Below are 25,991 nucleotides of genomic sequence, written 5' to 3' on the forward strand. Positions count from 1 at the left end.
AAGAATTCTTAGAACCCTTTTAAAAAAAAAAATTACAAGATTCATCCGAATTGTTATTACTTAGTGCTTTAATGGCTTTTTAACACTTTTTGGCAGTGTTGAGTAACAAACATCTTTAATATTGTAAAAGACTTGCGAATGCAACTTGCTAAGCTCTAATTAAAAAACCCTTGAGAATATCTTTAACAAAATTAGAGTATACAATTTGTTTCGATCGAAAATTATATAAAGAACTTTTTTTTACTTTTTACTTAAGGCTGCTGCCATTGCTTGGCCGTTGGGAGTATTTTTTTTCTTGCCTCTTTGGTTTCGTGTCTCTTCGGTTCTCTTGACATTTCTTGCAGCGAGTATCTCCACAGGGAAGATGTCGGAGGCAACCAACAACATCCTTTTGTGTGTCCGTATTTATATGATGCTATATGACTGTACCCAGTGTGCGTGATTGTGTGTTTGTGTGAGAGTGTGTGTGAGTGTGTGTACATTAAGAAAACTCAATTTCAACTTTTACTCCACAATTCATGTGGAAAAGTTGGCTGGTAAGGCAAAAATAGAAAGACAAACATTACACCATGTCTGTCTCAGTTTACATCTACCGCTCTTGCTGTGGCTCCCCTCCCTCAATCTCTTTATCCTGCTCTCTATCTCTGTTTTTTCAGGCATTTAATTGAAATATTTGATGTAGAATTTGTTTGTTCGGAATTTGATTAAAAATCATAATAAAAATTACATAAATATAAATGAAAAATGGTCTAATAATTAAAATGAAACTTGTTTGAGTTTTCCCTTTTGAGTTTTTGCCAACTCATCAATAAATCAAAGCTAAAAGCAACAGGAAAACGTAGCCCGAAAAAAAGGTTTTTACAAAGAAATCCCAACTCGTCAGCCTGACAACAGCTGATTGATGATTGCCAAAATTACAAATTACACACACACACACCCACACTTGCACCCACACAAATCGTTTCCACAGATACCACAGAAAAAAATAAATATTAACGAAAGTAAAGAAAAGGCTAAAACCTAAACCACAAGTAGCACCAGGAGCCAATTCACTTTACATGGCAATGATTGATTATTTCAATTAAAAGACAAAAGAAGAAATCTTCCAAAATGAATGATATATGTAGAAAACGATATGTACCAATATATATTATTAATATAATCGCCTACATAATCATTATTAATTGAATGAATACTTCAAAATTTAATTCAATTCCAATTAAATCCTAGATGTTATGCAAAAGTATTGGCATCTAGTTCCCCTCACTTTCTATCATTTTTGGCTCATCAGATGAACGAATTCCTCAAAACTTAGTTTGCCATCCCCATCGAAATCACCTTCACGTATTAATTCATCCATCTCATCGCTGTTAGGATGCTCACCCACGGCAATGAAGACTTCGGCAATAGAGTGCTTATCTATATAGCCAGTATTAGCTTTGTCGAACACACGAAATGCGGCCCGCAACTCTTCATCTTGGAATGGTTTTTTCATCTTCCGTTGCATCATAGTTAAAAACTCTTCGAAATTAATGGCCCCCGATCCATCCATATTCACTTCATTGATCAATGCCTGGAGATCTGCATCGGCTGGCTCATGACCCAAAGTTCGCATAAAGGTAGCCAACTCTTGGATGGTAACATGACCATCATCGGAAAGATCTAAAAGTGCAAAAGCTTCCTTAAAATATTTCAAATCCTCAGGGCTAATATCAGAAGAAGGATTCATAACTGCAAATGGGATAAAACTAAAAATTTTGTACCCGCTGCCAAATCGACAGATAGAGAGGGAGGGAGAGAGAGAGAGAGGTTAGATGTTTGATTTGTTTGGCTTTGTTTGCTTTGGTTTTCATTTTTTCATTTCTGGGAAATTGAGCAGCTGCTTTTTTCCTCTTCGACTCAACCTCGCCCCGCCTTTCTTATGTTAGATAACAGAAAAAATATCAAATTTCCGCTTTTATAGAATTCAATTTGTGTTGCTAGCTAAAAAAAAAAAAAACGACCAAAGCAAAGCAAAGAAAAATGAAATCAATCACAAAATAATGTTTAACAAACAAACCCAAAATAGATCAGTCATTTACTTCAAATTTTACAGATAGCAATTACGATAATTCCAAACGATAAATCCTTCACTCCAGGATGGAAATTAATCATTAATTTTGGGTTCAAAATCATAAATCTCTATCATTACCGAAGGTTTTGAAATTTATCAATATTATTTATTGTTTTATTTATTCGTGAGCAGCATTTTTTGTAATCTTTAAAACGATTAGTGACTCTTTGTAGATTAGTATAGCTAAGATTTTAGTTCATAAATAAGCATAAGTTTATTAACATCTGCTGCTGAGATAATCTGTCTGTCCCATTGATGATATACTAATTAACTAATAAACTTTTTAAGCCCTTAACTGTAGCCCTTCTCATAGGCAAATAAGAATAAGGATTAAAAGAATGTGATAAATCAACAAATTTTATTCATTGTTTAATCGTTTTTGTTTATCTATTTCTTTAAATCCACATAGGCTAATATAATATTGTGTAAATATGTATTTTATAATAAAATTTGCAAGACCAACAACTTTTGTGGAGACAAGGGTCATCAAAGTTTCTTGGTAAATAAACATTTTTTGTTGAGTTGCACATTTTTTTGTTAAAAGTCCACAAAGTTGATTTATTATTCCCAAAATTTTTTTTATTTACAACTTATTATGTCTTACAAATGATATGACTACAATAATTTGAGATTGTGTTTAGGATTTGACTTCAGACGAATAGTCAAATGCATGAGGATCTATTTCGTACCGCTTGAGACGTTCATAGTATTGGCCAAATAAGAAAGCTTCCAATTGATATATCTTATAGACGCGATAGAATCCCTCATGGGTATACCTATTATTGTATATCCAAATGCAATGATTGGGAAAATATCGAAGGAGTTTAGTCCTCAAAAATGAATCCAAATCGCAGGGCAAATGATTAACATGAAGACTAAATGGCATATCGGGTGCCATTTCGCGACGTCGCACAACATGTTTTAAGACTGTTGGAATGGGTTTCTGGTCTCCATCCTGTTTGTCAGCCATAATCAATGTGGTAACCGATGAGGAGTTTACTTTTGTGTCATTTTTAGCATCCTTGACAACTCCTTCATGATTAATCGCTTTGGCGTTAGTCTAAGTTCAGAATGTTAGCAAAATAGGATAAAGCTTTCTTGCACTTGTTACATCAGCTACCTACCCATGTGGAATTTAACAAAAGACCTATTATTGATATCAACAATAAATTTAAAGTTAATTTCATATTTAACACATAGACAATTTTTTGTTACACCTAATCCAATTTTTCTCTATTTGCTATTAAAAAATAATAATTTGAATGATGTTAACTTGAAGGCCTACTAAATGTTTACTGATGTATAGTCCCATGAATGTACGTCAATTTCATAATGAAGCATGCGTTCGAAATATTGTCCAAAAGTGAATGCCTCCAATTGATAGATTTTGAAAACGCGATAGAATCCCTCATGGGCATATCGATTATTCCATACCCAAATGCAATGATTCGGATATTTATCGATATATAATGAGCGACCTTTTTGATCCAGATCACAGAATAAATGTTTTGTTTGAAAATCGAATGGCATATCGGGTTCCATTTCACGTTTATCACGACGCTTTATATGCTGCAGCATCACTGCAGAAGATGAAGATGACGGTGACGATGAAGATGAAGATGGAGATGTCAATGAAGATGACGATGATGTTGAATTCGAAAATGACGATGTTTCATGAAAAACGGTTTCTTCTGTGTGTCCTTTTGTAGAATTCACTCTAGTGTTGAGTGGAATGGAAGTGGTGCTATTGAAGGCATCTGTCTTCCTATCTAACGATGCAATACTTCTGCTCTCACCAACGTTAGTCTATAAAATTGGTTCATTTTTCAATAATCATTAAAATCACGAACTATTTTCACACTTACCACTATAAAAATCAAAATAATCAGTGTTAAACACTTAAAATTTAATCGCATTTTCATGCTTCAATGGACAGACACAGAGAAGGACAAAAACGAAGAGAGTCGAAGGGACGAAGTGTTAGCGCACTTTCAATTTTTCCTATCCTTTTCGTAGCTTTATTGTTGCAAGCACGAAAAAAGACTCAACAACATTTAAAAACTTTGATTTGACATTTTTGTGGCAAATTGCTAAGTTGCTGGCGTTTTTGGGATAAAACTGAAAAGAACTCAGAATTATCTTTTTAAATTTAATTATTCAGGTGCTCCAATGTCAATGCATTCTCAAGTCGATTCGATTTGAGTAGGAGACAGAGCCATCACTTCTATTTTCATGGGCTTATCTATATTTATCAATCGATATTTGTTTCATTTTAATATTTTCTACTTCACTCTACACTAAATTTGATAAAAATATAACGCTTAAATGGGACAAAACACACAAAGGTAACTAATAGTCTTGTTTGCTCAAGGTTGGTCTAAAAAATGTAAAAAAAAAACGATGAAAAGTTATAATCGGACAATCTTTTGCTAGCCCTTCTCCTAAGCTACAATATTAAGGTTCATTCCCTCATTCCCTCTTCCACGTTCTCTCTTTGCATAGTCTTGTGCTCATCCATCTTTGCAATTTGCCAGGGAAATATTTACATTCCACACACACATGGCGCTGGGATGGAAAATTTCACCTGAGGGCTGACTGCAGCAACAAACTTCAAACTGGCCCTTTACTTAATTGAATCGAAAATTAACTGTTAAGGGTTGCATGGATAGAGGACTTACATACATACATAGAAGGAAGCCAAAATTCTTTAGGTTAGCCAAACAGCATTCCGTATAAGCGCCACTATCTAACCTAAACCTAAGGTAAGAAAATTCAATGCCAAGGATGCCAGAGAATTCTAATTTAAAGCAAAAGCAAACGAAAAAAGGCGACAAAAATGGAATCTAAACTGGAAATGCTGCTAATGACAGTGTTCAGTCCTCCCTCTTTCTCTCTTTCCCTCTATCTATTCTATTTCATGGTGACGTGTGCGTGTGTCCCTTCACATTTCCTTTTTAGATATTTTTTTGCCCATTTCCGCCTCGTAGCCTTTTTGGAAAATGAAATCAATATGTGCAAGTGGGTGGGGTGATGCGAATGGGATGGAGGCTAGAGCCTAGAGGCTAGGGGGTGGATACTTGTGTCAACGCCTTGATTACTGATGTCATATTATTTTCACACTTGAAATGAGCTCTCATCGATCGAGTTTGGTCTTGCTATTGGGCCATTATCAAGAGTCATGACACTTGGCTGTCACTTTACATCGCCTACTCTTTGGCAGGACATGTCCTTTGAGTGACTTTTCTAATATCCTCAACTGTCATTTGGCTAGTTCAACTCTTAGTACACTCTGCAATATCTGCCCATTTAACACACACACATACATGCTTTCACATAAAAAATGTATTTTAAACTCAAACGATTTCTACAATTATCTTTAATGATGTGTTTTGTTCAAGTAAGCCTCAAAAAATAATCAGGGACAAAACAAAAATGGAAACTCTGTCTCTCTCTTTATCTCACCCAACTCTAGGCCCGTTCTCTGCCACCAATGAAAGAGGTCTCAAGTCCCATAAGTTTATTGCACATTCGTCGCAATTATCGCGATGTCCCGATACCCGACATGCCAATGGATTTGCAGACAACTCACCAACCCTGTGACATGGATATTGATGGAGTTCGTCGTTATATCTGGGCTTTTCCCAATCACTGTGTGTGGGCATTCAACAGTCGTTATGTTCATGAAGGGTATTACCGAGCCTATAAGACATATCAGTTGGAGGCATTCTTTTTCGGACAATATCATGAGCGGATGAAACGCTTTGAAGTGGCAACCCATGAGTTTGATTATTATTTGGAAATGGAGAATAAATAAAATAATATTAACTTGAAATAATATTTGCAGTTCAAGAATAAAGAATGGGAACTATAAGTAAATATTACTTATTTCTATGCAGTTTATTTATAATTAAAGCATTTAATCTGCTGTTATTTAATTGAATCCGTTTAAAAAAATCCATGCATCTATTTATTCTATAATGGTCTTAGTAAAATGGCTTTCCCCTTTTGTTGAAGCAACAAAATGGAGAAGTTCTATGGCTTTTCAAACAATAAAAAGTAACAAACTAATGGAAAAATCGAACAAATCAAAGGATTATCCAATCAACTGTTCTGTATATTTTTTACCCACCATCACAAAACAATATTCAGTGAAACGTAAAACTGTTATTTTATTTATATTTTGTAAATAAACATATTGAATAAGGACAGTGGGCAACGAATTTGTTAAAGTGGGCACATTTTGATATTCTTTAATCGAATCCATTGTCTTACCGAATTACTCATATAACTCAAAAGACTCCATGGCTAAGAGGGATTTCAAAAAAATCCAGACCATGAATGAGTTTACAATGTTGGCAAAAAACACATTTTTTCCAGTTGAATTATCAACTTTAAAGATAGTTGCATTTTTTATGTGTTTGTTGTGTCACACAAGAAATTGAATGAGCTGCCTGCTGCTATACTATGGCAAAAGCGCATTCCATCTTCGACTTTGCCAATAAAGCAAAAATTTTCTTTCCTCTTCCTGTTTTGTTGGCTGATGTTGCTGCTGCTGCTGCTTTTGGCATTCCTTTCCCTACATTCGACCAAGTTTGCCAGGTTGGCACATATTTTCGCCTTTGCTATGCCAGCAAATTTGTTGCAGCCACCGACTCTGAAAACTGCAACTGAAGCTTGGAGCCAACAACACAGTTGGCATTTTTTATTGTTCTACACGCCCTTAAAGCAGCCCCCACCCCTTTTGGCCCATTTTTAGTTGTTTTTTGTTTGTTGCTGTTGTTCTGGCGTGGCGTTCGTTTCTATTTTTTTTTTTTTGCACATCCACCCGGTTTTTTGTTTATATGCGCTCTAGCGGATCACTAGAATGGATGAGAGAGAAAAGAAGGTGATGGAGTTGGCCACCTTTCCACAATGGCAAACTAAAGCGGAGCTAACAAAAATGTTTATGTACCACCACCATTCAGAAGGATGGAAGTGCGTTGGGTCTGAGTTCTTAGTTCTTGGGGTCGGATCTGGGGTGTCGGGGGTCGGGGGTCTTGGGGTCTGTTGAAGGTTTTACTGCTCACGTATGTGCAGTTATAAATTGCACTTCGTGCGAAACGTTGGCAGGCGCAAAAGGAGTAGTTGGAGATGGATGGAGATGGTAGTTTAGTTTGCTGTTGGGGCCACAATCGAGGTCGAGTTTGCACCAGGTGATGCAGGAGATGCATCTCCAAAGGGCGGAAAAAGGTTGCCTGTAATAGAATTAACAAGACAACGAATAAAAACAACAAAAAAAACTGCAACAACATAAACTGAGCCAGCAGAAGAAACTGAATTTGAAAAGGAAACCTGAAATTGAGTTTTAAATTGCCTTAATTAAAAATTGCACAAAATAAACCCGATAATTGCAACAAGATATATATCTCTCTTTCTCTTTTATTTTATATATGTATGTATATGCATAAAATGAAAATTGCATATTAAAACCAGATAGCGAAGATAATAAAATTTTGACAACGACTTTTTTATACTCTTCAGCAAAAGAAAATTACAAAAGTTACTTAACTCAAATGAAATAATTAGCCTTAATTCAGGAGTTTAATCATACTATTCTTATTCAATTTGAATTCAACTTAATTGATAGAATTTTATGTAATTGGAAATCAGAAAAGTTTGATAAAAAAGTAACGAGATTGACCTTTTGCATGATGAAACAATTCGATCCCAACTCCTGAATGTATATACCCTTTTCTGGTGTGGGCCATAAAAGGTGGTAGAAATGGTAAACGGATATGCAGCTGCTATATTCAGCTGGTCATATAAATTTGCATTAAAAATGCGGGGCATTTGGTTGGTTTGTTGTTTCGTGATCTTAACTCAGGCGCAAAATAATTGTTTAAATAAATGAAAATGAAAATATTTTACGAATATTGTGTAAGAGCGAGTGGGAGATACTTAAAACGTGGCAGCTGATTTTTATAAATTTTGCTGCTGACTGTATATAAGAGAAAGCCTTAGGCCATGTTTCACACTTTGCATAACCAATTTTTTCATTAAACTTTATAGTTGATTTTTATGATATAGCATACAAGAAAATAAATTGCAGTTAAAATTGTTGAACTTTTTTTTTTCTTTCGAAAGAATTAACTTAAAAAAATAAACATAAACTGAAATCATTTTTCCAAGTTTATTAAGTTAATGTGGTTTGTAATATTTGCAAGTGTAAAAAATGACCACATAATGATTGTAAGTGTGATATCTGTAATCTTTTAAGACCTCTATGATAACAGCTTTACAAAATTTAGTTGGTTTAACTAGGTGTAACTCTATCACATTTTCTAGCGTATCAAATGATGCCTCACATTAGAAAAAGCCTTAAAAACTTACAACTTTATGCAAGGGATTCTCCACATACCACATTGGTCCTTAGAAACCTCAGAATTGTATCAGTGTATTATGGTTTATGCTTCATTATCATTATATTTAATTGCAGAAATCTGCAAGTAATTTTTCGCGTTTAAGTTTTGCTACATTATGTATTAGTTTCAATCTAGTTTTATTATCATAAGAAACTTTTTAAAAAATAACAAAAAATCTTAAGCTATTTCAAATACTGACTGCTGACTGGTCAACGTTTTTTTGGTTGTAGGACAAATATAGGAAAAGTATTTGTTAAATTTATTGAAGAGGGATTCCAGAGAGAAGGAAAATAACCCAGTCTTCATACGTTGAATTCAAAATATGAACTGATTTTATTCACAAAGGTGTTGTGTATGTAAATGAAATCTTAGAATCTAGGATTTTAATGACCCACGTTTTCGAGTGTTGAAAATTGTTTATATTCCATGCTCGGCGTTGGTTACTTGATATTGCTCCGTTATTACAATCTTAAGTGTTTTCCGCAGAGCGTGGCTGCATTTTTGTTCGGTTTTATACATATGTCATATGAATCTTCATGACTTAATTTTGTTGTATGCTTTTCTTTCGTTTTGTATATTTCGTTGGTCAATCTGAAGAAGAATCGTTTTCAAAAACCACATACCTTCTATCCTAAATAAGTTCCAAATAGCCTACAAGCTTTTACTTTTAATATATTAAGAGAAAGCTCAAGGTTCTTATTCTTAGTTATTATTTCTTAGATATAATAAGATATATTCAGAGTTTAAGGTAAATATCAATAGACTTGATGGTGGCGGTGTCTTACTTAGGCTTCCAAATAAACTGTTTTTACCCCTTTCCACATCTTTACTACTTACTAATAAAGTACCAAACCCTTGAACATGAATATCCTCTTACACATTAGTGTGGAGATAACTAAAAGGACGGCTGTTGGCTGGGGCAAATGCTTTAACAAGAAATTGTGTTGGAATCAAGATATGTATATACAAGAAAAGTAATGGTAAAATGAAGACTAGAAATTTGTATAATCAATAGGAAAAGGATTAAAATTGGTTTCTCAAAATAATTGCACGTTTATTTGTTTATTTATTTTTCTTCGACTGTGTGATTGGTTTGGATATAGTTAAAGCTGTTTAACTTAATATCACATTCTGCTTAAGAGGAGTTAAACTTATCTATTGTTAGTTGAAAAATGAAACGGAACTTACTACAGTTGATGATGATATAATATTCATGTTTTTATGCGGTTTTTTAAACTACAGAAACAAATTCCTTATCATTTAATATATTTTTTTCTACAAAGAGATTACAAAAACCCAAAATCAGCTTAGCTTTGGCCATAACAAAATGATAACTGGATGCACACACATCCACATAGATGCTTATACACCGAGAGAAATGTAAATCCACAAAAGAAGTGGAATAAGCAGAAAAAAATGCTGTCAGACCCTGCTCCTCGTTTTCTCTTTCCACATAGAAACCAACAAAATAGCTAGCACCTTCCCTCCCATACACCGTTGCCCCCTCTTCAACATGCGTTACCCTTGTACTCATTTCTATTTTTCCCTCTTTAACATTTTCTCATGCCTTATCATTTTAATATTTAATACGCTATGCGCAAAAACCAGTAGACGAAGAAGGGAAAACATGTATATACAAGTGTGTGTGTGTGTGTGTATGTGCGTGTATGGTGTGTGTGTTTTGGTTAAAAGGGAGGGGCGGTGTTAGGAGTAAAAAACTCAACAAGGACTCTAAATATTCAGTTGAGTGTAAACTTGATAAGTTAGGTTGGTCTCGCACTCTCTTTCTCTCGCCCTCTGCCTTTCTTTGGTCTCCTCTTTTTTCTATATCTGCTTTCCTTCTGACTCCCTGCAACTCTCCCCGCGTGTGTGTGTGTGTGTGTGTGCTTGGAATGTAAAACGTATGTTAAATGTATTGGTGGAATGTGGTGGAAAAGAAAGGCAGAAAAGAAAAATATTATAGAAGTGGGAAGCAGCTACATATTATTGGATTCCAATATTAACATATTAGGCCACTTTAAATGCTTTTTGGCCTGACTTTAAACTCTTTGCCGCTAAGACGCCCTTTTGACTAACACACACACACACACACACTCATGGCACATACTCACTTACACGCACACACACACAGCAAACATCATGCCACTCTTTACATTGCTCTGAGGCTACGTGACGAATAACAAATTTGTGGGATTCTTTTTTTCTTTCTTCATTTTTTGGGCTTTTTTTTCTTGCAACACTTTTTGATTGAAATGTTGTTGACGTGGGAGGCAGCGGTAGGAGTGGCAGGAAAAGCCCCAAGCAAATATGATTTATGACTCAACAGCATTGCAGAGACTTAACTGCAGATGTTGCACACGACCAAAAAAACAAAAGAAAAAAAAAACACAAACAATAATAATAACAATAGAAAAAAAAAAGGAGCAAAATAGAAACTTAAAAATTGTTTTCTCTTATTTGTTTTGTTGTGGTCTATATGGCACACTTCCTTTTCCTGATTAGGCAAAGAGAAAATGTAAGGAAAAAAGAACAAAAACAAAGAAAAAAAAAACAGCGATCAAAAGGAAGAAGGAATACTATGTAGGAAAAATATTCGCATGTTCTCCTCTGGCAGACCCAAAAGGCAATCAAATATTGCCCCCTAGCAGCAGCAGCAGCAGAAGGAACAGCAACCGACAAGGCAAACATGAAAATTGCCAAAAAAGTATGACAACAATTCCCAGTGTAGGGGATGGGGAGAGTACCGACTTAAAAATACCTTTCATATGAAAGCAGTACAAATAAATTTTGGAAATTAAAAAACCATTAGGTATTGGGCGAAATTAAATGCAAGTGAATTTAAATCTTTAAAACATTACGTCGCCTTTGAGAGTGTTTGTTATTACTGATAGCAGGGCTTATACGATGGATTAGAAGCGAGGCAAAATTTCATTAAGCATACGCAGAGTTGGTCAGCTAAAAGAGAAGCGATTCATATGACAATTTAGAATAATAATGCTAATGAATAAAATTACATAATATTTGACCTGTTCGCGATGAATTTGCCATGTTTCATTCGAATTATATAGATACAAAATAAAATTGACTCTTATGAGGATGACATCCTGTAGCTAACTATTGCAAAAAGTTTCTTTAGTATATTGACACGTCATTAGTATTTCAAAATCTATCTCAATACATAGAAAACAGACCAAATTTTCAAATTCAAACAAATTTTCAAATTCAAGCCTCGGAAAATTTCTTCTATACACTTACTCAACCTTTTGGAAGTGCCTACAACAAAATTAGAGCAAGTTTTCTAAAAGCGTTTGAAAAATCAGATAATTAAATATTTAATCCTTATTCGGTGGTTTTAATTAAAGCGATTAGTTAATATCTAAAATCTAAAATCACGCTTTTAGTTTTTTGCAAGGGTATAGGAAGTTTTTTTCTCATTCCGAAAATACAGGAAACCCCAAGCAAAAGTAGAAATTGCACTTTCAAATGGTTTTTGAGATGATGGCCGCAGGCGGGAACGAGAAGAAGATGGTGAGAGTTAAGCTAGGTGGTTAGGTGATGCTCAGTGGGCGTAAGAGGTGGGGTAGAGGAGGGGGTTGATGTCAGGTTAGCTTCAGGTGAGAGATTGGTATATTTCGGTAGCCAATTGTTTGCGTTGTGCAAGTGTCAACAGCATTTGCAATTCCCGTTGTTGAATTTTTGTCGCACAAAAAAAAAGAATGTAAGAGACCGAAAAAAAATATAGAAAAACGTAAAAAACAACATCAACAAAAATAGAGAAATGCAATTTTATTTTATCCTTTCAACCTCCTTCTTTCGCCTCCTTCTTTCTATCGTTTGGCACACGAAAATATGGTAATGCCTTTCTCTATTTTCTTTTTGGTTCTCCGTTGGGAAAACGCTTTTCATATTATTTCAATTGAAAAGTTTTTTGGCAATATTCACAAATCGCTTTTGGTTTAACTAGACATATGGAAATACATTCCATACATATATTGTAGATATATGTATACATCCACTTAGTTTAGCTTGATCCAATTTCATATGAAAATTGTTGTTTATTTGACAATATTTAATTGCATTTTAGCTGCTATTTGAGCTGAGACAGCTTCAATGTTTTTTTTTTTTTTTTTTCGCCTGTCCCGCAGCTAATTAATGTGGATCCAACGCTCAACGCAAAAATGTCTCCCGGGCTTTCTCCTTCTCCAGTGCCATGTGCGCTATATCCTATGTCCTGTGCTGAGTTGGGTTAGTTCTCCTCTCTCTCTCTCTCTCGCTAGGAGGAGAGCATAAAAAATGTATGACCATCAATCTCGCGCCACTCTGACATTTGTCCAGGACTAGAAACAAAAAACAAAAAGCCAAAAAAAAAGGCAACTAATTAGAGGCAAAAGAGGAGTCTGGCAACTGGGCGCTGGCATAGAGTAGTGGCATAATAGAAGAGTGAGAGAGATTGATGAAATCTAAGCCAGCACAAAAGAGAAGCATCCTTTTCAGTTTCACCAAATAGTCGAACTGTAATTACTCTTCAGGCGACAAAGATGCTGCAGGTCTCGCAAAAGCATTTGTCTGCTTTCTACCCTAACACTTCTTAGAACTAGCCGAATTCACATTAATATTGCAAGGACTTCTAAATAGTCAATAGAAAAACTTTATATTCCCTTCGCTATAATAACTTTATGCACTTGAGACAATAAATGTTATTACTCAATACTGTTTCCTGGTTCCAATGACTACGTTTTTCTTAGAATTGATCTCACCTGAACTTTATTTGGTGACCAAATCACCGTTAGTGCTAGTTAATGCCCAAAAAAAATGTGTTTGATATGAAAGTGTATATTCTTAAAGCCAAAGCCAAGTGTCCATTTGTCACACGAATGTGACAGCCACAAAATGTGAAGTGGAATGAAGGACAAGTTGACAAGTTGCCAGGGACAAGTTTTCATGTGCCTGCAAATGTAGCATGTGAACCAACTCTAGCCGCTTGTGTCTCATACAACGAAAAATTGACCACAATTGACGCCCCTTCTGTCCACCTACTTGGACAAAGCACCTATAGGTACACCTTTAATTAGTTGAAAATAAATAACATTGTCCGAGCTTAATAACAAATAACAATTTTTCACATGAGCAAAGTATGGAATTTTAGGTGCCGTAGATGGTTAAGGGAAATCTCTTCCAGAGCTGCAATTCAGAGTATACATGGAAATTTTCATGATGTTTGGTAGGAGTTTCAAGTTCAAATTTTAATGATAACTCAAACCGTAGATAAGTTAAAACCAATAAACGATTAAGTTTTAGTAATTAGCTAGAATCGAAGAGTTTTGTTTTAACTAAAGTGAACATAAATAAGTATAACCTAATACTTATCTTGAAAAAAAACATGACATAATGACTCTTATTAGGCCGTTAACCTCATTTTTGGCAGCCAATTTATTAGAAAATAGAAACCATGAAGCAGTGGAAATTATATGATTAAATTTGGTATCCTAAATAAAAAATAGAAATGAAATATTAGTGGAATTTTTATACCGATTTTTTGTTGTTAACATTCACTCTGAATCCACTCTCTGTTGCCCTCCATCTCTCTAGCTTTGGTTGTTCAATTTAAGCACTTCATATGCTAATATTTTCCAGTCATATATTTTGTTCATGTCGCAATCATTTCGTTCGCCTTTTATTTCATAGCATTTCGTTCTAGCCTTGATTGCAAGCATTTGCATAATTTAAGATGAAAATGCTCCATTCCTTTCCCTCTCACTCTCCCTCTCCCTCTCGATCTCTGTGCCGGAAAGTCCATTCCCTATGTTGTCTCTTTACCCTTCACATGCCGCATTGTCTCGAGCTGGCAAAGCATAAAAATGGAAAATTCCTAGCTGACTGTTAAGATATTATCATATTCCTTTGAAGCTTCTTTTCTTCATTTTTTTCTTTTCTCCCCCCCAACATCTAAATTATTAACAAAAAATGCAGAAGAAAAATTTCTCATTTCAATTTCATTTAACTTTTGCCATTGCAGAGACTCTAATTGAAAAAAAATATCAAACACAAGCAAAAAAATAAAACCAAAATACAAAAACACAAAAGGCAAAAGAGTAAAGGAGCAAGGCCTTTAATATCTGGACTGTGTGGGCATGTCCACAGCCAAAAGGCTGGTGCTCTCACTACGTGGACGCAAAAATTCACAGGGCAACTCGGCAACATCATCGACACGTCTGGTCTCGGCGGGCACTTCACCTGGCCATGAGCTGGATGAAATAGCCATTGTCTCTGGCACCGGTTCGAGTAGTCATCACTTCTCCTATGGCGGTTGTATTGGCAACTCATCCGATGCCTCCACAACGCCAAGATATTCAACAGGTATGTGAATTAGTTTAAAAACATTTGAAAACCAACAAACAAACAAACAAACAGAATTCAACCAAAAAAAACAAACACTTGAATATCCCGCACGAACGAACCACAGTTAGTGAGCCACTTCTAACCAATGTAGTCCCACCACCACCAAAAAAAAAAAAAAAAAAAACAGAACAATCCACCTTAAACCACCAAGCATCAATCAATTTTATTGGGATCTGTCAGATACTTTTCCTGCATGCTTGTATTTTGTGTAGCAAAAACATCAAGTTCATCATTCATTCCATTCATAGAGTTGGAAATTTTTCGAATTGTTTTGTTTTTGTTTAGCAATAATTGCAAATTTGTCTTTGAATAGCAATAATTTCACTTACCGATTTCATAGATGATAAAATTTGTAAACTATATTAAATGTTTTGTGTAGTTCAACCATGGGGTATTAAATTTGTAAGTCTTAGAAATACAAGGACTTTCAAATACTTGTATTAAGTTATAGTTTATACTTATGAAAGATTTTCATGTTTATATATATTTTAAGTCGTGAGGTATTAATATTTTGACAACAAAATCATTAGAAACCTTTTATAAATATGTCGATCTTTACGTGAACTCTTTATACCAAATAAGAGTAAAATAAATTTCATCTTAAAATAATTAAAGAAAGTTGACATTTGATCGCATGTAGCTTCAAGCCGCTTTCTCTTCGAATATTTCTGGGTTAGTGACGTCATAACTATGATTCATTACCCAGTTATGACCTTTTGGAGCAAAATGGTGTCATCATTGACGTCATTCCACACCAAAGTGGACAAACCGATTCATGTCTAACCTTTATACTCGTTGAACTATAAACTAAACAAACTATTTAGCTAACTATCTAAATGTTTAGATTTAATTTGGATCAAAAAGCAGCCCAAAAAATAAGCCGAGAAAATAACACTGTGATCTTGCGTTTGCCTTTTGGCAAAAGTATTTATTAAAATGTATACCATGAGTTAAAATTAGCCACAGGTTAACTTAGAGATAATCTGTGGGAGGCGTAAGAGAAGCGACATTTAACTGGTAGATAAGAAGGAAAAGAGTGTGAGCAAGAATCTGACTAATAGTGACCAGAAGACTGAGAATTGATTTGACAAAGCCTCTTATACTACAATCTTGGCCAATTTAATATGGCGCAAAAGCACGACAGCCCTTAATGGTCTTGGTAAGGGAAAACGTTGTTGTTTTTTCGATTGTGGCCTAGCTGGCAATATAAATCAATCAAATGACAAATATGCTTAGGCAATTGTCAAGACCAAATGGCATATGCTCTGGTTACGGTTCGAATCGATTCTGGGCTTGCTTTTGTCGTCTTGGGTTTGTCCTAATTTCATCTTGCGGTCGCCAAAGCCAACCCCCACAGATACCCACAGTCAGACCCTAGATTCATAGGCTGACTTGGGTGTTGTATGTGTGTGTTGGGTTAGGCCACGCCAAGTGCTTCTTTAGTTTTGCCGCATATGTTGGAGAATAGAGAGATTTTTCTTTAATACAAGGCAAGAACACGATGTTGTTGTTTGTTGCCCTGGCACGTTTTCTCTCTTCGGTTGCTTGGCTTACAGTTAATTTTGAATGAAATTCAATTTATCATTTGTAGGGGGCATAAATCCGTATTATTTGGGGCTCGTTAGGAACATAGACCAGACCAGTTTCAGATCCACGCCACTTAGATTTATTTGCTCGATTGTATTTGTTTTTATCCTAGGCAAACTAAGGCAAACTAAATTTGCCTTTGAATTTGCCAATGGCATACATGACGTATGAGCAATGCATTTAATGGTCTTTAAGTGCATTTTCCTTAAATATGTGTGATTGTAATTGACATTTATCGTATGAACTTGGCTTTTAATGACTAACCAAAAGGAAAACTTGTCGCTTTAACGCCCCATTAAAAATGGAGGGGATGCGAGGGAGCGAAAAGAGATAGACAAAGCAATAGAGCGAGATGGGTGAAAAACCCTAGAATAACAAAGTTTTGTGTTTTTTCGCAACTTTTGCCATAATTTTTTCCATTCTCTTGCCTTTGAGCGTTGAACAATTTTTAGTACATTGCTCCTGACATTCCCCTCCCTCTTACTTACTCTCTCTCTCTCTCCAGTCATTTGGATTTACTCCTCCCTCTTTTTTGCTCATTTTTTTTGTTGTACTCTTTTCTGTTGGCCTTTTTGTTTGGGCTTTGGATGTTTCGGTTTTTTTCTTTTTGGGGTCGTTGACAAAGGCAATTTTCACTAGGGCTTTGATCAAAGTCAGTAAATTAAATTTGACTTGCACATACATACACTGGATAAAAATAAAGTGAAATACATTACAACTGAGCTCTATATATAGATTATTCCTTCTGCTTTTATTTATTCTCAGGGTTCTTTTTTTTCTCCCCCTTTTTTTTTTGGTTTTAGAAATCAAAGCAAATTGAATCATTTGCCTACTTTTTGGGGCGTTTTCTATCAGATTTTTTTGTTAACTAACTGAGTGGCATAGGCAAATGAAGATAAAAATAGAATCTAATCAAACGATAACCAAAACATATTCGGGTATATTATAACTGCAGAGTCGTTTGAATTAAAAATTATACAGTTTTAATGAAAAATAGTTTTAGAATTCTTAAACAATTAATTTAAAACTACAAGAAATAACTAAATTTTTCAGCTAATACTATCGATTGTTTCTACAAATTTAATTTCTGAATGTTAGGTTTAAGGCTCAGTTCGATTTGTTCGATGACTTTCATTGGCCTTTGTTCAGTCAAAACGTTCCAAAGTCATTGACAATGACTCTTTGTCTCTGGGAGCCTTAAAGCTTTTTGTCTCCCTCTCCTTCCACCTTACATTCTCTCTCGTTTCTCCTATTTCTGTTGTTCTTTGTCTTTAGCCAGACATAATTGAGCTTAGAAGGTTTTAAGCCAACTGCATCATTGATTTAGCCCTTTCTAACCAGCTTGGCGCTACTCTGTCTCTCTCTTGTTCTTTGTCTCCTCATTTCTCTTTCTCCTTATTTCTGTGAGAGTTTCTGTCTCGTTCTATCACTATTTCTAGTTTGAAAGTTTTGCAAAGTTTTATATATTTTTCAGACTTCACCGCCAGACATAGTTGTATGTGTTTTTTATACCATACACCCATAGGGTGAAATGGTATATTAAAGTCGCCAAAATGTATGTAACAGGCAGAAGGAAGCTTCTCCGACCCTATAAAGTATATATATTCTTGATCAGGATCAACAGCCGAGTCGATCTAGCCATGTCCGTCTGTCCGTCCGTCCGTCCGTCCGTCCGTATGAACACGCAGATCTCGGAGACTATAAGAGCTAGAGCCACCAAATTTGGTATGTATACTCGTGTAGTATGCACATGTTCAGAGTAATTTGGAATTTCGGCCACGCCCCCTTACGCCCCCAGGAATCACATAAAGCTGTTTTTCTTAAAAAGTATAACAGCTAGAGACATCAAATTTGGTTTATATACTCGTTTAGTTAGCGCGCAGAAACTAATTGTTTAAACTTTTTGCCACGCCCCCTTCCGCCCCCGGAATTTACATAAAAGTGATTTCCTTCAAAACTATGATAGCTACCGACATCAAATTTAGTATGTAGACTAGTTTAATAGACGCGCAGATATTGGCTATTTAAACATTTTGCCACGCCCACTTCCGCCCCCGCAAATTAAACAAAACTGATTTTATCAAAAACTAACAAAGCTAAAGTCACCAAATTTAGTAGTACTGGCATAGTATGCGCGGAGAATTTAGATATTTTTACATTTTGCCACGCCCACTTCCGCCTCCATAATTTAGAAAAAAACGATTTCCTCCTTTAGTTTTTTGACTATCGCATTTAAATTTGGCAGACTAATTTATCTTATCTATTTCTACCAAACTACCAAATTTTATTGAAATCGGACTAGAAACATGTAAAATATGCGTATGAACGTATTTTACTACGCGGTCCACAAGGCCAGAATTGGACGTTGGCTAGTAGCGGCGCTAGAGTGCTCGTGTGTTTGTAGAGTGAGCGAGATAGCACATAGTATAAGACATGTAAAAACAATTTAATAGACATACATTTGGTCTTCGAAATAAGAAATATTTGTTTCACCAGGTGTATGGTATACCCAAGTCGACGAGTCGACTTACTTGCTTCATTTTGGTTTTATTTTTTTTGTCAAAAACTTTTTCCATTTCACATTTCTGGAACAGAATTTAAAGAGTCTTTATTTTTGGTTTGCATTTTTTTCCATAGCCTCCACGTCTTTCCCATGTATAATTAGTTTTATTTACCCACCTGGCTTCTCTACATCCAGAGCCAAATATGTAGGTATATATACGTAGTTTTTTAATTAGAATTTATGCTCTTTGGCTTTCACTCAGGCTTTATTTTCGAGAAAGTTGCAAAAGCGATTAAAGTCCCCAACGAGACAAGCCAGACCGGGCAATGTCTTTACTTAAGTCTCTGTCTTATTCTCTTTCTCTCTATCCATGTCTAGGATACACTCATCCTATGTCTTTCTCCTGGTGCAGTTTCTCCTTCTGCTCCTGTTTCGGTTTCTGTTTTGTAAACTTAGCTGACAATTTGATTGCCTTTCGTTTAGTTACCCGTCCATGGTCATATGTAATTTGAGTATTTCAATTATAAAAAGCAATTTGCAAGATGTTAAGCAACGGTCAAGACGACGGAAGGGTGTTATGAAGGGGATATGAAGGTGTAAAGCTGGTGATGTTTACAATGAAAGGATTAGTTTACCAATTGTGCCATGATACTACATTGGTTTCTTCCACTTAAAGTGGTTTCACTGTAATGCAATCTACAAAATTTATCGGATGGAAGCCAAACGAGGCATCATATACTTACATGTGGATTATGAGAGCATCATTGAATTGGATTGAATTGAAGTTAATATTGAAGTATAAAGTGTTTACAACTAATTATTAAAACCACATATAAGCACTTTAGACAAACGTTTTAGGATTCATTAACATTCATTCATAACGTCAATTGAAATCTATTAACATAGAGAGAATAAAGATGGGATAGATATTAATATATACTCCTGAAAGTCCTAGTCCTAATGTATAGTCCTCGGTCTTGTCATTTACACTCTATTGTTTTATGCAGACTGGCAGATCCATCAGTTCATTATATAATAATAATAATTATTTGTTATGTTGTTTTACTCGAAATACATAATTTTTTCATGAATATAGTGTTAATATACATAAGATTGCAAATCATTCTTGAAATGCATAAATTTATTCACAAGGGACTATATTGTAGGTATAGAAATTTTTTCTCGATCTTCTTCTCTTCATTCTTTTGTCTAATGCAGAAATGACTACTGCCATGTCATGCTGGTTTTTAGCTTAGCTAGAGGATAAAATGAAAATTGAATTTTGCCATCCTTTTTTTTACAGCGTCGCTGTCTTTCTCGCTATCTTTTTACTTCTCCTGCCATTTCTCGTTCACGTTTTTAGCGGAATTTCGCTTTAAAAAATTCTTTACAAAGTACGCTAACGAAAAGGATTTAAAAATAGTTGCAAGCATCAGGGCAAACAGACTTCCACTTGAGATTTGCCACAATGTTGTTGCCGATGGCTCACGGCTGGGTTTTAATTGTCATTTGTGTAGTGAGATGACATCCAACTCGTGGCCAAGACCAGGAGGAGGTTGATGGTTGGCTGGTTGGCTGGCTGGTTGCATGGTCGAAAGAGTCAAGGGAAAAGATGGAGTAACGCTATACTGAAAGTGCGTACGGCAAGTATAACACAAAGGGCCACTTAAAGTTGGCACACACAGCAGCGCTTTCAACTAAAGGCAGGATTTGCTTTGTCGGCGACACTGTGAATGGAGGAAGGACACGACAGGATAGGAACATGGGCAGCATCAAGAGTGGCTTTGGGTTTTGCGTTTGCGTTTGCGTTGGGTGTGCTGGCGCCAATAAAAGTCTGTAACGCAATTACGAATGCAAGCAGCCTGGGTGAGCTGGTGTGCAGGTGGCCCCCCTGGCACGGGCATTGCTTCTGGCAGGCGGCCAGGTGTGGTTCTGAGTACGCTTAAGAAAATACAGAAAGACGTAGATAAAAAGACTGATAGCGGCACACACAGAGAGATCCAGTCTATATAGCTACCCAGGCAGGGGGCGGTGAGGCAGGAAAAACAGTCAGTTAGATGGCCATGGATTTAGCTTTGCTCAAGTGGTTGACTTATCAACTAAAGTGCAAAGCATTAAAAAAAATTACAAAAAATAAAGGACAAAAATAAAAAACCTTCTCGTTCGCCCTTTTTTTTGCACATTTGCAGGGCCATTGAATGCGGCTCAAGTTGCTCTTCTCTCTCTTCCTTTCACTCTCTCTCGCACTCTCTTTACCTCTCTTTCTTTGGCTTTATTTTTATGTCTCTCATTCTCTCTGTTTGTATGTGTGGGTGTGTGTGTGTATGTGACATAGAAAAAGAGCATAAGCAATGGCTTGGCCAGAGATAAGCTGATATGCAAATGGTCTAAGTAGATAAAAGAAAAGACAGAGACAGAGACATTGGCAAAAAAGTTAAGTTTTAATGCCAAGTAGAGCAATTATAATAAAAACTTGTTTCACTAATTAAGTGTTGGTTAGTACTATATGATGCACGTTTTGGTTGTTAAGCGTCTAGAAAATGGCCAAGTGTTTAAGATTTCTGTTCGATATTAATGAAACTTAAGTATAAATATGAACTGAAGGGGTTCGCTTTTTGAAAAGCGTTTGAAGGAGAGCTTGTATTGAGATGTGTTTTGAACTTTTTCACTTATTTCATTTCATCAAAATAAATTATACTCCTTTTTGTGTGTGTTATTATCAACATACATATGTATGTACATATTTATGTACTTTTGATACTAATTATTGACAATTTATATATTGCAAGCATATTATATATTGATTTGTTCAAACCTAATGGAAATTGCAAAGTTTTTGGCCACAAAATTGATAAATGTATTTTATTGACTTAATTGGCAATAAGGACATCGATCAGATTCCTATCTGTCTCTGTGTCTCTAATGCAAATGAAAGTGTTAAGTTAAGTGAAACTTTTCCCATCATCCTAGTAAGCATACACACATACACACACACAAACACAGACGCTTTTACACAAGCATAACCATTAGGCAGATCAAACAATAAGCACACATTAAAGCCCATGAATGAATGAGAATGACGAACTTAGCTTGTACAATGGACATGCCGGGCATATCAATCACTTGGCCTATGGGTTCTTTTTGGCCATGTTCATAGAGAGGCAGTAAGAGAAAGAGAGCGAGAGAGAGGAGAGCCATAAACGTATTATTTTTCAAACCACAAAATTCAGTTTCTGTTTTTGGCTCTGTTTGTGGCTAAGCTCAAACTGTGCCACAAGCTGAAGCACAGAGTGAGGGATAGAGACAGAGAATTTGGTCAACTGGCATCCGTCTGAGCTATACATACATATGTTTTGGCTGGGATTAACTGGCGCAAGGGATTAACACACACAAACACTCACTCACACTCACACTCACACAAGAGGGAAGCGTTGGTTTGGGGTAAACCGAGACAACGACCAAGTCTGGACGGGGCCACAAAATTCACTTTAATCTTTGACCTTCTGCTGTCTGCTGCATCAGCAGCTTTTCTCTCTCTATCTCTGTCTCTGTCTTTGTCTCTGTTTCTGCCTGCCTCTCTCTTTCTCTTTCGCATTTGTGCTTTGGCCGTTGGCAAAGTTTTTTAAAGAAGCAATTTGGCAAAAATTTATGTTGTAATTACAACGCGCGCAATGCCGCAGCAGCAGCAAATTAAGTTTTGCTCTTTGCCAGCTGGCAAAGGACACAGGACTTGGGACACACGCAGGACACAGGAAGCAGAAAAAAAGAGCGAGAGGCAGATGCACAGTGAGAGAAAACGAGAGGGGACGAACGGCGACCGCTAAGCGGATTACAAAAATTTTTACTTTGCTGTGCCAGTTTTTTGTCTTTGCCTACTTCTCCTTCTTCATCATCATCATCATTATCAACTTCCTCTTTTGCCCTTAGGTGTGTATATAGGTCTATGGCTTCGAATGGCTGCTACTGATTGCCGTCCGCGTGGCAATGCGGCTAAAATTTGCCTTTTCTTACACTGGCGATAAGCGCAATTACCAAAACAACGAAACGTTCCCAAAAAGGTAGAACAGAGCCACCGGGTGCGGTTAGGCAAAAGAGACTAAATCTTAAGCAATTTGATCACGTATAGGCTAAAGCTACTTACCTTCTCTTTTTTCGTTTTTTGGTTGCCACAAATAATAATAAATATGCTGGCAAAAGAAATTTCGCATAAAATATATTCCATCCATTCAATGGCCAATGAAGGAGAAATATTCTAAAAGAGTTCAATAGACTTTATCTTATTCTCTTTTGTTTGCTTCTCCGACACCTTAGTTTGGTTTTATTTTAGACATCAAAGCGACCGTAAAATCTTTATGTAAAATAAGTGAAAAGCTGCCTTAAACTTCATCTGCAGTAGTTTTCACATCGATAAATAACAAATGTCAACATAAAGTTGTGAAAATAAGAGTTTATATATAAATTCTTTCCGTCAAGCTTTATTAAAAAGGATGTTGAAATTTAAATGTTGTAAACTTGGTCTTCCATTTTTTAGCTTGAACTTTAATTGAAACATAATCATTAACGTTGCTGACGTTTATTTTGTGGATCTGCTTATTTAAGATTGGAAACGAGTCTAAAGAAAAACTAAATACTTTTTCAAGCTTATTGATAAAAACTCACCTTATTAAACTTAAATGTAACAAACAATGATTTTATCAGAGAAATTATAATAAAGTAGTAGTTCTGCTTCTGATTATTAACAACGCATTAACAAAATCCCAAGTTTTTGGCTCAACTGAAGTCAAACTCTAAGAAGCATTAAGTTTCCAAAGGGAAACATAAAGAAAAACATTTGAGGTAATGCTTTTTGTTACATTTCCGGTGAGAAAGGAAAAACGCATCATGAATTCACACCAACCCAAATACAAGATGCTCCTAATCCTTCAACATAAAAGAGACACTAAAATGTTCTATCATATCATATCAGCCTGGACGAATTTTCATTTGTCTCTTGCCAATCATTTAATGTGCCAATAAATGCTAAACATTCCCAACGTATTTTTCCTTTTGCGAATGAAAATGCGTGAAAAGCTGCTACAAGTATCAACGAAAATTCAACCAAAAACCAAAAAAAAAAAAAAATGTTATTGGGCCATGTGATATGATTTGCACATTGCCATCAATCGTGTGTATGTGTGTGTGTGGGTTGAGGTGGGGGTATGCGAAGAGATGTGTGTATAAGTGAGTGTTGCTATATGTCCTGGTCATCACATCGTTGCCCTGCGGTAAACTATTATGACCACAATCAAATTACCAATTGGGACAGATGAAGCGAGCAATGAAATCATAACATGTTGTGTGTGAGCGAGTGTGCGTGTATGAGTGGGTGTGGCTATGTGGGATTGGTGCCTGATACATGCATATTTAAACCATTCTTCTGGCGGTGCTCCATCCGGATAGAAAGACATTAAAGTTGGGCAAATTATGAAATGAAAATTACCAAATGATGTCAATTTGTATTATTATGTCTCTGTCTCGCTGTCTCTCAGCCAGCAAGCCAGACATATTTTCGAAAATTGACAATAAAAAGTTCAAAAGTATTCCGATGAAAGGAATTTTCCCTTTTATAAAGTTAACAAAGTATAAAAATGAGTGGAGAGATGCTGGGGGGTAAAGAAACAGAAAATATGAACACAGTAGTCAAGTGAATGGACAAAGGAAAAAGCAGGATAGCAGCAATAGGAATTGCTTGACATTAAATTCAATGCGATTAGGTCACAAATATATGTATATACAGACGAGATATTCTATATGTATAAGCATAGCGAGAGGCCTTTGAAAAGTTGACAGCAACTTGTGATGGAATCAAACATTAAGGTAGACAAAAATCACCTGTCTTATCAAGATTTTAACATTGATTAGCCAAATGCTTTAATTTATATTACATACGTTTACATATAATTCCAATAACAATCAGCTGTTAAATTATTTCAATCATCCCACTTCATCTTCAAATTATTACTATCAGTATAGGATATAGTTGTAAACTATCAACCTAGCTTAGACGAAAACTACATCCATACCCTAGCCTGGGATTCGAACATGGACTCTCGTTGTTCACTTGCCTAAATGGGGTCACTTAGGAAACGTATCTGCCGAGGACTGCATCTTGAAATTAATATTTTCTAAGTGTTAAAATAGATGCTCTAAAGTTTAGAGTCTAAACTTTAAAAGTAAAAAGAATTTATGTCTTTATCTTTGGTGTTTTTTCTTAAATTATTAAAAACCTTAGGCAACATTTACATAACACTGATCTGTAAAGTACAGATATGCTTTGCCTTCAAAGCATCATTTTGACATTTGACACATTTGGGTACGAAATTTCTTATTTAGACAAATATTACGCTTTGATTTGATTTAAAGGTTTTTTTTTTTTTTGCCCATATTGGCAAAATCAAATGGCCTCCCTCTGTTTCGTTGCTTGGCTGGCTGGCTGACTGCTTTTGTCCTGGGCTTGATGTGTGTGCACTTAAATTTGATATCCTTTGTGTGTGTGTGTGTGTGTGTGTGTGTCTCTGTGTACAGCTCTGTTAGGACCGAATTGACTGCAGACTTGAGGCATTCAGCTTTATCCATGACTGTCTCTGTCGCACTCCCTGTGGGTGTGTGTGCGTAAGTGTATTATGGGCGTGGCTTGTCTTTTTGATTCTTATTATACGTTTGTTGGGCTTTTTGCGTTTGTCCGGTCTGTTTGTTTGTTGTTGTTGCTGTTGCTGTTGCTGTTGCTGATGTTGATGTTAAGGTCCTTCAATTCTCTGGCTAGAGCCATTAATGCAAAGGCAGGCAGCCGGCATTCTTCTTTGTGCCTCCCTCAATTCGTCCAGCATTTCCATGGATGACCCAAATTGGTTTGGTTTGGTCCAAAAGCTTAATGGCATAATGGCGGAAGAGCTACAACAACAACAACAAGAACAACAACGACGACGACGACATAGCCAAGTTAAAGCAA

At 35.8% G+C, this 25,991-nt stretch overlaps 4 protein-coding genes across 9 annotated transcripts in view; 2 read left to right on the plus strand and 2 right to left on the minus strand.

Annotated features, from left to right (window-relative positions):
• LOC137576548 (cyclic nucleotide-gated channel beta-1) overlaps positions 1–25,991 on the plus strand; it is an 88,373-nt gene that overhangs the window by 19,284 nt on the left and 43,098 nt on the right. For all 6 annotated transcript variants that reach the window (XM_068289726.1, XM_068289727.1, XM_068289729.1 and 3 more), the window contains exon 2: positions 14,531–14,871. In XM_068289726.1, the coding sequence (XP_068145827.1) occupies positions 14,646–14,871 (226 nt within the window). In that variant the 5' untranslated portion in view covers positions 14,531–14,645. The remainder of the gene's footprint in view (positions 1–14,530; positions 14,872–25,991) is intronic.
• LOC137575692 (calmodulin-like) lies at positions 1,274–1,729 on the minus strand. Its single transcript, XM_068288327.1, has one exon. It carries the CDS (start codon positions 1,727–1,729, stop codon positions 1,274–1,276), a length of 456 nt encoding a protein of 151 aa, XP_068144428.1.
• On the minus strand, positions 2,671–4,206 carry LOC137577411 (uncharacterized). Its single transcript, XM_068290874.1, has 3 exons — positions 3,979–4,206; positions 3,238–3,919; positions 2,671–3,173 (listed from the first exon to the last, which is right to left on the minus strand). Exons 2-3 carry the CDS (start codon positions 3,298–3,300, stop codon positions 2,751–2,753), a joined length of 486 nt encoding a protein of 161 aa, XP_068146975.1. The 5' UTR covers positions 3,301–3,919; positions 3,979–4,206; the 3' UTR covers positions 2,671–2,750.
• On the plus strand, positions 5,409–5,927 carry LOC137577837 (uncharacterized). Its single transcript, XM_068291392.1, has 2 exons — positions 5,409–5,510; positions 5,586–5,927. The coding sequence occupies exons 1-2, from the start codon at positions 5,454–5,456 to the stop codon at positions 5,925–5,927; spliced, it is 399 nt and encodes a 132-aa protein (XP_068147493.1). The 5' UTR covers positions 5,409–5,453.

The sequence above is a fragment of the Drosophila tropicalis genome, unplaced genomic scaffold (genome assembly GCF_018151085.1).
Source record: "Drosophila tropicalis isolate 14030-0801.00 unplaced genomic scaffold, ASM1815108v1 contig_593, whole genome shotgun sequence".
NCBI lineage: Eukaryota > Metazoa > Arthropoda > Insecta > Diptera > Drosophilidae > Drosophila > Drosophila tropicalis.